The sequence below is a fragment of the Balaenoptera musculus genome, chromosome 2, assembly GCF_009873245.2.
Source record: "Balaenoptera musculus isolate JJ_BM4_2016_0621 chromosome 2, mBalMus1.pri.v3, whole genome shotgun sequence".
Taxonomy (NCBI): domain Eukaryota; kingdom Metazoa; phylum Chordata; class Mammalia; order Artiodactyla; family Balaenopteridae; genus Balaenoptera; species Balaenoptera musculus.
The window spans coordinates 127,909,555-127,924,586 of record NC_045786.1 but is presented as its reverse complement, the minus strand read 5'-3'; the positions used below and the strand labels follow the sequence as shown (position 1 = coordinate 127,924,586).

The 15,032-nt window shown below is 43.7% G+C and overlaps 1 protein-coding gene across 1 annotated transcript; it reads right to left on the bottom strand.

The window, feature by feature from the left end:
• Positions 1-548: 548 nt before the first annotated feature.
• PTGER2 (prostaglandin E receptor 2) lies at positions 549-11,545 on the bottom strand. Its single transcript, XM_036843552.1, has 2 exons — positions 10,645-11,545; positions 549-1,375 (listed from the first exon to the last, which is right to left on the bottom strand). Exons 1-2 carry the CDS (start codon positions 11,485-11,487, stop codon positions 1,154-1,156), a joined length of 1,065 nt encoding a protein of 354 aa, XP_036699447.1. The 5' UTR covers positions 11,488-11,545; the 3' UTR covers positions 549-1,153.
• Positions 11,546-15,032: the final 3,487 nt, after the last annotated feature.

Below are 15,032 nucleotides of genomic sequence, written 5' to 3'. Positions count from 1 at the left end.
ACATACTATCCCATTTTCAATTTTTTGTTTTATAGTTTATTTTTGTAATATTTCAGATGAGTTTACACTGTAACTAAGATATGATTAAACAGTGCAAATTCACTGAAATATTTTATGCCGAGTTTACGTAATGCCAAACATTTAGATTTAGAAATATATTAAGATATGACTCACTGTTACATGATTTCCTATACAGTATAAGTCAAGCCATATTTCCCAGATGAATTTTGCTACAATACAAACATCCTATAAAGTAGATGTTAGTTACGGCCTCAACATCAGCATTAAAAGAGTTCCAGTGTATCTGAAGAACTGACCAGATTTTTCAGTTTTTAATCCTAATATTTGGCTTCAGACGTAGCCATTCCCTGGAAGTAGAATGAAGAGTATTAATCAGAATTACCTCTCTTAATAGTCTACTATTTATTGTTGAGAGGAAAATTCCTAGCCTTTTTGGTTACTATTAGCACGGCAGACACTATAAAATAAATAACCTGACACTCTGACACACAGCTTCTTGTGGATGGCGAAAAAGCTGACATTAACGAGCTGAGCCTACTCAGTAATACTGAGTAATACTGTTGTAAAAAGAGAGTACTCCCACATACATAAACATACAGTACAAAGTACCTATGATTTTCAGACTCATTGTCCAAAGAAAGGATGATCACAAGACACCAGGCTTGGTTGCTTGCACATATCCACTTCCTAGAGAATACGTAAGAAGTTTTATCTGGTCTGACTGTACACTGTATGTTTATAATGGTACTAGCCTAGAAGATTAAAATAGAAAACACAGTAACTATTTACGGTTTTAAACAAATTACAAAGCTACATGCTTTCTCATTCAACAGGAAAGCTTAAATCAAAAGGCACTGGATCTTAAATGCAATTCGTTGTTCCTCTAAAGGCCAGGGAACATGCTCTTTGAGGGTAGGTTTTATAGATCCTTCCGATACCTTCCACGAAGTGCCTTGTCAGCATGTCTGTAGCCCAAACCACTGCTGAAAAGTTTGTTTACTCTGTTTTATTAGGGTAGCTTCATTGTATTTATAAACTAACTTTTTTCCATTTCTCCAAGGAACCATTTCAAAATGATCTTCCAGATGCTGGCTAACTAAGCACTTCTTAACTACCATCCTCAAAGGTCAACCTATTTAGTGGCATTTGACTGTGTAGAACAGGAAGTTTGTGTTGCATCTTGTGTTCTTAATGAAACCCGACAACAGAGGACTGAACGCATTAGTCTCAGAACAGGAGGCCTCAGGATGGCAAAGACCCAAGGGTCAATTATTGAATTAATTGATAAAAATCTAAGAGCTTGGAGGTCCCACTTTTCTTTCCGGGAAGAGGTTTCATTCATATATGCAAAAATCTGTAAGAAGCAAAAGGGGAAAAGGATGTTAGTTTTACACTGTAGCAGTGGACAGGCTTAGACCATATGCAATTTCTTAAGATTGAAAAGCAAAACGTGTTTTGTGTGTGGTCGTAGTGGTGAGAGAGAGGTAGCGAAATCTCACTCCTCTCGCACATGTTTATGCCTTATAGACACTCTGAAACATAAGTATTGTCTCTTTCTGACAGATGAGGAAGTGAGTTATTAACATGTTGCATTTACTTCCAAAAACTGAATCTGGCTTCATTACGACAATTCAGTGAGAGGGCACACAACAGAGCCTGTGTTCTGGCCATTGGGCTGCCTGGGTTTGAATCCTGGCTCCACAGATAGCTTTGGGACCATAGGTAAGAAAACTAACCTCTTTGTGCCTTCATTTCTGCATCTTTAAAATGGGTGATAATGATAACAATACCTATTCTTGGGGTTGTTGGCAGGATGACAGGAAATCATCCGGGTCAGCTACTGAAAACTGCTCACTTAATAAGTGCCCCCGCAACGTTAGTCCTTATTATCTCCATTTTACCAGTGACGACACCACGGTGCAGAGAAGGTGAGGGACTTGCCCAAGTTCCCAGGGCTGGTTAGTGGCCGACTCAGGACACAAATTCCGAGTCCCTTGACACCAGAGTAACGCTCACCGTGTGCTACATCCAGGTCGCCTATGTTAGACCAAAGGTCTTCAGAACAAAGTCCTAAACACCGGAAGGCTGACACATCTTTACGCACTGGCCGATGTCCTCAAAGCGGTATACCAGCTCTCATCCGATTTCTTAGATATTTAGCGAGCAACACAACATTTGTTCAATACAACGTTTGAACAACACAACCTTTTGGTCAGACTGCAGAGAATGGACCAAACAAATGTTTGATAAAGATCAAACATTTCCACATGGCTTACAGAAAAGAGAGAAACATGTAAATCACACCTAGTCGTTTGAAACCAGTTGTTTATAGAGCTCCTGGGACTTTCTTACCAAAGGCAGCTGGTGAGTTAGAGAGCTATTCCTTCTGTCCTCCACTCTCCCTTGCCAGAAGAAGGAATGGTTTGTTTCCTCCCCCCCCCCCACAACCCCGCTACTTATTCTGCAGGCATCTGGCAACTGGATATACAAAGCAAATTGCAGGGAGGGAGAAGAGTAGTCATCTTCGGGTTGCTTATGTTAGGACAATATCAGGAAGGTTTGGCAGCCATAGGTGTTTATGCCAGAGAATCTTGGCTTAAGGGAATAGAGAAAAGACTTGGCAGATGAGTAAAGGAAAAAAAGAAAGAACTGATGGTGGATGTCCCTGGGCATACAGAGAAGAGGAAAGTTAGGTGGGGATATGCAAGGGAGCAATACTTTTCTTGTCAGCTTAACTATTTTGGATGAGGAATTAGTAGTATTTATACGGTGTATTTAAGGAGCGATTTTGAAGTTTAGGAATTCAGGATAACAGTGTACATAAACCCGATAGATTAAAATATATTAGTCACCACACACACACACACACACACACACACACACACACACACACACACACACACATACAACTGAGCATTCTGTTGTAGACAAAGTCTGTAGCTGAGTTTAGATCTAATTTTGCCAAAGAATATAATACTGGATTGTCTAGTGGGCCCTGTAGAGAGGGCTCAGCCTCTAGGGTCATGGGTCACACATGAAGATGAGTCAGGTTTTCAGTGGCAAATAACGCGAACCATACTTCCTTATCTCTTTAGAGTGTGACAGACCAATGAGAAGCGAAAAATGGTTTTAGAGGATGAAGCAATTCTGTACTATTTGTTTCCTTTCCTTTTCATCCACTACACTGAGTAATTTTTAGTAATGCTTAAAATTTGCATTTTAGGAGGTGGCCAATATGTTGTAGAAGATAATTTCCTCTTTTATGCTTGGAAAAGAGACATACTTCAGAGAACCTTGAAGTTCTTGATGTAAGTTTTGTCTTCCCCTACCTCTCCATTTTTTTCCCTTTGGTTCTTGGCTTTTGCCTAGAGTTCACCATTTTTGATCTTGTGGACCCTGGGTTTTTTCTTTTTAATTTAAATTATACATAGCATAAAATTTACCATTTTAACCATTTTCAAGTGTCATTAAGTACCTTCACATTGTTGTGCAACTGTACTGTTTGTATTTTTATTTTCTGTATATTATGATGTTTTGACATCATAAAAACTTTCTGGCTGGGGAGAGACTGCCCCTTCCAGGGCTAGCCGATTCTTAGAGATAGCCAAGGGCTCCCCCAGGAGCAATCGTTTGATATGCAAACTAACTAATGCAGAGCTCCTCTGTGTGGCTCTTTACCCCTAGGAGGCAGCTTTAATCATTCCAAGGCCTGGTACGCGCGGCGGCTAGGGGCTAGGGGCAAGTAGGGGCTACTCGTATAGCTTAGAGCCTGTCGAAATGCTTCAAAATAGCCAGTCCTAAACTGTTTACCCTACTCTGCCTTGCCTTTCCCTCAGAAACTCCAGTAAAGTCCGTGGCCCAGGCTCTCCCCAGCTTCCGCTCCTTTTTCCTCCTGACCTGCACTGGTGCTTCCCCATGTGGCCCTGCACGTTACGCAGTGCTTCCTGTTTTTCAGACCTGTGAGTCTGACTGTGTTTCCTGGAGCATCTCCTGTCTCCTCTTGCGGCTGCACTTGACGGACCATCATATAAAAAGAACAGGGGTCAGCAACCACCGCCACCATCCATCTCCAGAACTTTTTACATCTTCCTAAACTGAAACTCTGCACCCATTAAACACTAACTCCTCATTCCTCTCTCCCTCCAGCTGATCCTGGACTTTAATTAAAGGCTGACACAATGGATAGAAGTCAATTAATTAATAACGTTTTGGTGATATTCTGGACTTCAGCTTCGGAGGCTGGTAGAATTTATACATGCTTTTGCACATACTACAAATAAATCTGCTATGAGAAAAATACCAAGGACTAATGTAAACCAGCCTAGTGAAATTTAATTCCTTAGGACAGACTCTCTCTATAGGGCTTTGCTAAGAATACAGAGCTTGTTGTGATACCTGGAAAGCAGCACAGGGGAAAATTAGTATTCTTTTGTCTTCCATAGAATCCTTGCCACCTCCATGGAAAACTTTACCTTGGCACTGACCTGGCACTGTTTCTTTCAGCTACTTTCCTACCTTTAATGTGACTACATAGTGGGTTCAGAATTTTCGAGTAAATGAGAAATTTATTTGGCTGTGCACTGAAATCACCTGTGGATCATTAAAAATATTCTGATAGAAAAAAAGTTAAAAATAAAGAAATAAAAATACTCTGATGGCTTGCTCCCTCTCTCAGAGACTCTGATTTAATTAGTCTGGGCTGTAACCCAGGTGTCAGGGCTTTTAAAGCCCCCCAGGTGATCCTAATATGCAGGCAAAGTTGAGACCCACTGCTTTAGACCTTTACCCAAAAACTGAAATAGTTTAAAATTATTCATTTATCACACTTAAAAGCAAAAGACCCACTTAGGCCTGGCCAATCAAACAAATGATATGGAGCTTCCAGAATTCAGTTCCTGGTCATTAATATACAATGATTTTCCTTTGGAAACTGAATCCTGTGGAAAGAGTAGCTAATATTTACTGAATACCTGTATGCCAGGCATGGTGCTAAGAAATTTGTGTCTTGTTGTGTTTAATCTTTATACAAATCTGTAAAGTGTTATTACTCCCATTTTAGTAAGGAGGAGATCAAGGCTCAGACAATTAGTTATCTTGTCCCAAATCACACCGCAGGTAAGTAGGGAAGCCATGCAACTATAGCAGCGGGACCCAGACTTTCCTCTTAGCCACTACACACTCTGCCACCATCTATATAAAAAGCCTATGATGTAAAGTCTCACATGAAATTCACCACTGACTGATTATGGGTTTGTAGGAGACTTTTTTCCAAATGTGTCACAAAGATTTATGGGTATTACTGCTCCTGTTTATAGATTTTAAAACCATGGCTATATCTAAGTAGCTACTTGGTTTTCTTTGGGTCTTTTCTTTCTTCCACGCTTTCCACAGCTAGATGGCAGGCAGTGATGATCACCTTGACCAAGGATGTAGACATAACACATCACTTCTCTTTAGGGAAAAGGACCATAGTTCTTGCTGTCTGAATTTTTAAAACTCAGTGTAATTATGTCATTATTTACAACCACAGTTTCATAATATCAAATGGCAAAGGAAAAGGTGTCAAGTGAAAACACTCATATACAAGAACTTTCTCTTAAAAGGTAAGGTGTGTTAAAACTCTTCCAACAATCCCCAAACACATCATTGATGATGTATGAATGATAAAGGGCCTTCCCTTTATGGATAGTACATGGATATTTACTCAAAATATCACCAGGCAAAGTTCGTTTTGGTTATGCATAGAGATTTCTGAATTTCTCTTTCATCCCTACTAGAATTGTGATACTGTGCATGTATGTAATTGACAAATTTCAAATCAGTTTTACAACCCCCATTCATGTTACATTTTACATAAAGAGTACCAGGAATGAATGGGAAACTCTAGTACTGTTTACTTGAGTTTGTTCTGTATTTCAAAGGTCAGATTTCCACTAATCAGAGTAACCTAGAAATTATAGCCCTAAAGAATTTCTAAAGATGAAGACATTTTAGAATGAGTCAATGGTTCACTCTTGAAATTTCAGAACTGAATAAAATGCATAAGCACTTTATCCTAATGGCATGGGGAAAACAGTTTAAAATGACCAGAAGTTATTCACAATTATTAGTAAAGTAGTGAGAGAATGGCTAGATATGGGTTGGAAATTAAGAGACAAACAGTATCTGAGTCAAGAATGGAGGTCTGATATATTCCCTGTGTCCTGTTTCATTTCAGGAAGAAAGTTTCTATTTATTACTGTGAAATGATGACAATATCTGATTAACATGAGGAATGTATTAATTTACACAATATTCCTTTAGTGCATAAACAGTTTGGAATATGTTATTGGTCCTATGCATGACTTTATATTGGATCGCCAAAATAATGCTTTTTAAAAAAATCAGTTATATCTTATGTGTACCAACAGAAAATTTTATGTGAGGGGTAATCTGATTATTTCTTAATTTAGACCAGCATTTACACTAGCCGATCTCCTAAAATCTCAGACTCAGCCTTTTAATGCATAGGTCTGTGCAGAAGAAAAAAGAAACTGTACCCTTGGCCCCAGCTCAGGCCCCTTGATCTGATACGGAGAAAAAGGTCTTTGCCATTGTATTTTTAAAGCTAAAAGTTGAAATTAAGAGACAAAGTGGTCCAGATATTTATAACATCTTCAAAATTCTCTTATAAATCTTGGATTAATCTTCTCATATGTTACCCCTGAAATGAGTACTTTCCGACAGTATTGTGATTAAAAGCACAGGCTCTATGCTTAAGCTGCCTGGCTTTGAATCCTGGCGCCAGCACTCATTCACTAGCTGTGGGACCCAGGGTAAGTTATTTGCCTCATTTGTAAAATGGGAGTAAAAATGCTACCTATTTGACAGATTGTTGTGAAGATAATGGATTAATGTATGTAAAAATTTGCACTCAAAAATGTTAGCCATTCAGGACAGGAATAAAGACGCAAACGTGGAGAACGGACTTGAGGAGACGGGGAGGGGGAAGGGTAAGCTGGGACAAAGTGAGAGAGTGGCATGGACTTAAATATACTACCAAATGTAAAATAGATAGATAGTGGGAAGCAGCCGCATAGCACAGGGAGATTAGCTTGGTGCTTTGTGACCACCTAGAGGGGTGGGATAGGGAGGGTGGGAGGGAGACGCAAGAGGGAGGAGATATGGGGATAAATGTATATGTATAACTGATTCACTTTGTTATAAAGCAGAAACTAACACACCATTGTAAAGCAATTATACTCCAATTAAGATGTTTAAAAAAAAAGCCATTTTGATGTTGATAATAATGACATTTGAAGTTGAACTTGACTTCATCACAGCGTGCTGGGCATTTAACATTTTGAGTTTCAATTCCCAAACTTTGAAAGTCCTAGACTGGCATTCTTGGAGGAAGCAGTAATTGTAACCTGCCCACACCTTGGGACAATGGCTGACATTCGTTAGCAGTTCAGGTTTCCTCAATTCCCCACTCCCCTCTTCTCATTCCTGGAGTGCTGATTAGGCTGGTGTCCCACTGGGTATAGAGCTGTGAGCTCTCCTTGCTGGGCCAGTGGTGTGGCCCACTTTGAGGGCCACAGAAAGCAGTTCTCTTATCCCAAGTTAGAAAGAGGCAGAGACAGGGTAGATTGCTAGTATTTTCTGGGACACAGGAAGAAAATTAGTTGGAATAGTTCATTAATAATTATTTTACATTGATACATTTTGCCTCGATAATATTTTAGATATACTGGGTTAAATAATATATATTAATAATTAATTTCATCTGTTTCTTTTTACTTTTTGTCATGTGTCTACAAGAAAACTTGAAATTCCTTATGTGGCTTGCATTTGTGGTTCATGCTGTATTTCTATTGGGCTGCATGTGCTCTTTTAGAAGAAGAGGAGAATTTCTGAAGGCAACCAGAAGCCCTTGCCTTTTCTATCAGAGCCCTGGTTAGGATATGCGGAAATGATTCCTGCCTTGGGCGGGAGATTGGTGTAGGTCATTTCTGACCACAATTTTAGCGTGGGCCAAGTAGAATAAAAGGACATGGGGGAAAAACACCCCCCAGGGACACATGCCAAGCATTCTGAAACAGCAGAATGTAACGCACCATTCAGTAGCTTTGAGTTTCGAATTGTCAGATAAGCCTTCCAAGAAGTAATTAAATTCTGGATAGTGTAGCATTTCATAATGCTTAAAGTGCTGTGTAAATGAAAAATACTAACAAGTATCAATAATCTATTGATAAGATAAAATTAGTCAATGGTCAAAGTAAATTTCCCTATTGAGAGATGACTTGATACTTCCCATTTAGGGTACAGTTCAAATATCTGTTTTGCACCTACTGGGTTATCTGTGGTTCATCTGGAAAATGTGTCATGTTAGCCCCAAGGCAAGAAGTCAGCGTGGCCAACTTTCTAGATTACATTCACACTAGGCATTTTCCCCCGCTCTTTGTCTGGGAATCTTTGCCATGCATACATGCAGAAGAGACCCTAGATAATATTTGCTGATACTGTCAATGCCAAGGAGTGGCTTGAAGGAGCTAAAGCCTCCTCATAATCTTCATCTGGCCCCCCAAAGCCATAAACAGGCACTCAAATAAAAACTCAGCTTCAAAGCAAACTTCCTACGTCCCCACCTTTTCTAACCAGACTTCTAGTTCTTCCATTTGGCAACTCTGGAGTTGCCCCTGGCTTAATAGTAAATGAAACGAGTGCGTGCGTGTGCGTGTGCGTGTGCGTGTGCGTGTGTGTGTGTGTGTGTGTGTGTATCTGAAAATCAACATATGGCAATGATGGAATTCTCATGACAAAAGGCAAATTTACTTGAAAACAGGGGAACCTATTGAAAATCACTGCCTTTATTTTAAAAAATACAGTTTATGCTGCGGGTCAGTCATGATCAAGGGGGAGACCTTTTCCTCCAGCCCGCCTCCTCAAAGGGAAGAAAGGGAATAACAGTCCTTTTCACAAGTGTGCGGTCACCTCTGAGCCTGTTCCCAAGCTATTTAAGTAGCTGAGGGTGGAAGGTATTTTTATACGTACACACTCACAAGTGATAGATAAAACTCTGAGAACTGACATCCCGATTCCCACCAGTCCAAAACAGGTACCCCCCAATTCAGAAATGGTTTATACCTCTCATGTTAAATCCTAAGTTGTTTAGTGGAACTTGAAATGCTTTCTCTCACAGATACAAGTATGTTCTGCATCCTAGCCCCAACCCCCAAAAGTTAATTTAGCTCCTAATGTAGTTCTACCAGTAAAGCAAAACAAACTTGTAGAAGCCATGCTGGTTTCTACCTCACAGCATTTCTGTTGCAAACTCCCCAGCTCAGGGTGAATGGGAGATACAGCCTCCCGCATCCTACTTGATTTTGTAAAAGGGCATCTTTTACATACTCCATCTCATTCCTCTCAAAGTGTAACTTATTGATTCAGAGCAGCTTCTACCCTGACAGAAGTGGGGACCAGGGAGGAGAGAACATAGGGAAGAAAGGGAGTTAATTTGTGTGTGTGGGAGGGTCATATCTAGGCTTTTAGGATCCCGTGTCCCCTCCCACCCCCATGAATGAGTTTATGAAGATAATCAAAAGCAGCGAGGGAGGCGGGAAGTAGGATAAAGTTACTTCTTCAGCTTCTACAGGTCACACTTGCCAACGGCAGCATCGTTTATCTTTTTCTTTTCTCCAAGACTGTGTCAGGTGAGAGTCACTGCCAACTGTTTATTCCCTGTAGGGTCAGTCTTGTGCTTCTGAAGATTAGGAAGCGGAGCTGCTAAAACTGAGCTCTCATTTCTCTGTAAGAGGCCAGCACATGCTCGGATACATCCCAGGCTCTGCTACCCACATTACACCTTAGGAGCTTCAAACTCACAGCATCATGGAACTAACCACTGATGTTGCCCCCAGCCAGGGCAGCACGCAGCTCAGAACCTAGGCAAGGGGTTCCTCCAACCAAGCAGCCTTTCCTCTAATTATCATTATGAACATATTATGAATTTTCATGGCAACAAAGAGTTATACTCCCAATATGTAGTTTGGGAAATCTGTAAACTCGGTTTTGTTAAACTTTTAAGACAGTGAATGCTCTGGACTTCTGGCAACATGGACCCTACTCACCTGGGACCATTCTCAATGTCAGCTGGAATGCTATGGGTTGAGTATTACATTTTGCTCTGGGAGAAATAGAAGGCAGAGCCTGGAGAACTAGCACCAGTGGATGGGGGGCACCGGGAGGCAAACTACAGCTCAGGGAAGTCAGGTTGTAACTGACAACTATCCAAAGGTGGAAGGGGCTGCTTCTTCGTCAGGCACTAAGCCAGACTGGCCTTGTACAGCGGCTTCGGGCTCTAGGGTGGGAGTCTGCACTGGCTTAGTGGAAGCCAAGACTCCCTTTCAGGGGGACTGTGTTGCTAAATGAGAAGCACTGGCACAGAGATGCCCGTTTGCTGGGGTTAGGAAAGTAGGAAGTGAGGCAAAGGTAAGTGAGAGGGGAAGACTATAGACCCTTTACAAACGAGGCCATCATTTTACAAGTTGCAAAATGTGTGTGGTGGTGGAAAGGGTGGGAGTGAGAGGGGAGAGTGTGCGAAGGCTGCCCAGTTCCTCTGTGGAAACGAAGGGAGCGACTTACCGTGAAAGGCAAGGAGCAGACGGCGAAGGTGATGGTCATGATAGCCAGGAGAATGAGATGGTCCGTCTCCTCCGCCATGGATACCCTTTCCCCTTTCCTGTGGCTGCCAGGGCCCCCCCGGCTGCTGCCCAAGGAGGGTCCGGAGCGGCTTCTCCTGCCCCGGCGATGCATGTGGATGAGGTTGAGGATGACGCTGAAGTTGCAGGCGAGCACCGCGATGATAAGCAGCAGCAGCAAGGTGGCGTAGAGCCGCAGGTACGTGGTCTGCTCATGCCCGATGAAGCACCACGTCCCGGGGCAGTACTGGGCGTACTGCCGGTGGTCCAGCAGCGGCAGGGAGCAGAAGAGCAGGGAGACTGTGTAGATGGCGGGCAGCACAGCCAGGCCACCACGGCACGTGACCCAGCGCTGGTAGAAGTAGGGGTGTCCGATGGCTAGGTAGCGCTCCAGGGCCATGGCGAACAGCATGAGCATGGTGGCCAGGCTGAAGAAGGTCATGGCGAAGGCAAAGTAGGTGCACACGCGCCTCTGGGGCTCCAGGGCCACCAGGGTCTGGTTCCGCGCATACGAAGCCAGCACCACAGGGCTGATGAGGCAGGTCCCGAGCAGGTCGGTGAACACCAACTCTGTCACCAGCACGTGGAACAGCGAGATGGAGTTCCCGCGGCCGGCGCTGCGCCCCGAGTCCCCCAGCCAGCGGCGCACCAGCAGCGCCAGCGCGATGAGGTTCCCCAGCACCCCGGCCGAGAACATCACGGAGCTGATGGCTGGGCTTTCGCCGGAGGGGAGCCACTGTCGAGTATCGCAGTTCTCCGGCCGGGAGTCATTGGAGGTATTGCCCATGGTGGGGCGCCGGAAGAAGAGATGCGTCCTCCTCTCCCGCCGGCCTGCACCTGGTTGGAGGAGGGTCTGAGAGCCGGAGCGCTTCGAGACACCCAGGGAAAGGGGAGGGACCGAAATCCAGAGCCCCCCTGCCGGCCCCCGGCGCGCACAGAGGGCGGGCTCTGCCCGGGTCTCCCAAGGCTCGCGGAGAAGCCGCTCTGCCGCCGCATCCATACGGCGCTCCACGCTCCTCCGCCGGCCCGCGCCCAGGGAGCCGCCGCCGCCGTCTCTTCCGCGTCTCCCGGGGGTGGCGGCTGCCCCAGAGCGAGAGCCGGCGAGCCGCCGGGAGGTGGGCGCGTCACGCTGCAAGTCTCTCCGGGAGCGCGGGGGCGGAGTGCGCGCCACCTCGCGAGGGTGGGCGGTGGGAGCAGCGGTCCTCGTTCTCCGCTCGGCTTGCTGGATGCCCGCAGGCTGCCTGACCACCGCCGGGAAGGGTTTAGCCCTGGTAGAGGGCTGGGAGGGAGTGCGGGGCACTGGCGGGGTCTGCACAGGATTCACAGAAGGCGGGCAACGCCGGCGAGAGCTAAGCGACTCACTAAACAGTAGAGAAGTTAGGAGGACCCAGTCCCGTGAGACGTGAAAAAGAAGGGAACAACAGACACCAAAGACGGCTTGCAGTAAGACCAATATGTTCTTTTTCTTTTCTTTTTAAAAGCATTTTCAGGAAAACACACAGAGAAGGCGGCACCAGGGTTAGGAGGAAGTGAAAAGCAAGGCTGTGCATTCAAGGCACCAAAACACGCTCACAGCAAGCTGCCTGTTCCAACATTTCGCCTTTTCTTATGTCAACACCGTAACGGATAACCACTTGTTTAAGCAACCATTAAAAAAAAAAAAAAGGAAAAAAAAAGAAATGTTCCTTGTGATTGTGTAGAATTGTGTTTGTGGGCACAGCTTGAAACCACTGCACATTGTTCTCTATTCAAGCTCAGCCGCGAAAGAAAATGTTCAGCCATACATTTTTTTCATGTTCAGTTAACCGTTCAGGACCCATCTGGAAAGAACCGTTCCTGGTAAAGTTGAATTGGTAAGTGGCCAGTTTCAGAGACTGGAGCTGACAAAAATGGTTTCTTACTACCCACTGTCACATATGCAGAGTCATGAAAATGGGCTGATGTTTAAAACAAAAAACCCAGTTTGAGAGACAACATGGGTAATTATATTTTGTAAGGAAGGTCATACTCACTTGGGGAAGGATCTGCAAAGGGAACTGGAAAGGGGGTGTGGGAAGTCATCCTCTGAGAGTAAAGGAAAGATTGCCTGCTGAAGAGCACCCCTTCCTGCAGCCTGCTTGCAATCTATGACTATTTTAGCTCACTTTGATGATTCTGGCTTGAGAATTAGGTTGGGGATAGGGTTCCCAACAGCACAAGCTCACAGGGGGGTTATTTTGCTCATGTAAGAATGTCAGTGGTGGCAGGCTGGTGTACCTCCAGGACTCTTTTCTCCAGCCTGCCGTTCCTAGCATGCTGGCTTTCTGTCTACATTCTGTTCCCCACTGGTCAGCAGGATTCAACCAGAGAAACAGAATCACGTCATCACAGAAGTTCTACTGGACAGGGCTGCTTTGGACCTTACATGTGGGTGGGAGAAGGTGGGGGAATCTATGCAAGGCTGTTTGCTCTCTCTGGTTCTAGTGTTGAACCTGAAATCACCATAGATCAGCCAGAGGCAGTCAGGATAGAAAGCTGGACATGGATGAGAGCAAGAACAGACTTAGAACTTGTGGGGACAAACTGGAATTCATGAACAACTGTAATCTTCAAAGACAGACTGCACCTGCGTGTGTCTCTCATTAATTCCAACTTTGATGATGCAGATATACTGCAGGAGAAGCTGGCACCCTTCATGGAGCTGCACATGCACTTGGCTTAGGACCTGGAGAAGCTGAAGATCTGGCAGGAGCTGGGTGCTGCCTCATGCCAGCAAGGGGAGCCAGCAGATGAGCTACAATGTGCTAGAGTTACCACCACACCTGGAGCCCTGCACTGTCCTTCAGAGCATGAAAACCATGGCCACTGCCTCACTGTTGCCTTCCAGAGCTCACGCAACACTGAAACCATGCAAAATTCTGGAAAATAGATCCTGCTTAGCTGAGTTGACATAATACAAAGTCACCACACTGCCCTATAGGTCCAGGCGTCAAGTCGGTTGAATATGCTTCAGCCCAGAAATAGTGTTATAGAAATATACTGCCTCAAGGAGACATAATCTGACAAGTACACAAAGATGTTACACATACACAGAGAAAGCAGAAATAATGTTCATCATTGCAAGAATCTAGAACTAAATGTCCTACCATTGAGGACTGGTTTAATAAATTTTGGTATACCTATATAACACAGTATACAGTCATTAAAAAGGAAGATGTGTATCTATATTTACTGATAATGATCTCTACCACTTGAGTTAAAAGCATGTATATTATTCCATTCATAAATAAAATTATATGCATAAGTATTTGCATAGAGCAGCATCTAGAAGGATGTTCAGCAAAATATTAATGGTAATTTCTCTGGTAGTACTTTATTCTTTATGTCTTTCTGTCTTGGTGGATTTTTCTACAAGTATGTATTATCTTTATATCAGGAAATGCAAGGAAGCTGCTTTTTACTTAGAAAAAAATTAATCATTGGAGGACTCTTTTCTACTTGGTAGAAGGCAGGGGGTTAAATGGTAATGTTTTCAGTTCTCTTCCAGTTCTACTCCTTAATGAGTGGGAAGGTCTTGTTGGTTTCTTGAGACTGATCAAGAAGACTGGAGATGCTATCCTTACAGTTTTCACAAGGCTTTTGTAACTGCCCTTATTTGAACATTGGAAATCATCACACATTAGGCACCATTTCTAATGAGATGGTGCCCTGCCCCACTTGAAGTGATTGCTTTGACAACAGACTCTTGGTACGTGTTAATGTTGTTGCTTAACTCAGTTCCGACACTATCATCACCAGGTGGTAAAAGTGGTAGCAAAAAGTCAACCAAAGGGTTAAAAACAAACAAAAAAAGCAGTCAATAGAAACTAACTTCAAGATTTGTTCACAACACTACAGGAAATTGTGAGTGGGCAGGTAGAGAATCTTAGTAAAGAAATGGAAACTATAAAAAAGAACTAAATGGAAATTCTAAAACTAAAACTTACATCAGCTTGCAGTTGGCAGAATAAAGAGTGAACTTGAAGACTAAAATCACATCTGGTCACCTTTCTTTTCATGTCATCATGACTTTTGTGCTCCTGGGAAATATTCTCACTTTTTCCATACCAGATAAGGCTTGGAGAACTCTCGTGTCCTGCTGCTTGCCCTGTTTCTACACAAGAAGTGAAACATGGGTTTCCTATGCTCTCAGATCCCTCAAACCTCCCTGAGATTTGGGGGTACAGAGCAACCTCATCTAGGAAACCCCTGTGTTAACATCTAAGCTCTCCCAGTTCTCTTAAACTTCACCGTCCCTCCTTCACAGACTGTGGAACTACCGGGGGAGAAGTGGTGAAACTTTGCTCTTCCTTA

Bases quoted from the DNA above. Each gene is read 5' to 3' on its own strand.
- PTGER2 (XM_036843552.1), bottom strand. From the start codon at position 11,487: ATGGGCAATACCTCCAATGACTCCCGGCCGGAGAACTGCGATACTCGA. The intron at 1,376-10,644 runs GTAAGTCGCTCC...TGCTTCTTACAG, and splicing joins TCTGCTCCTTGCCTTTCACG to ATTTTTGCATATATGAATGA.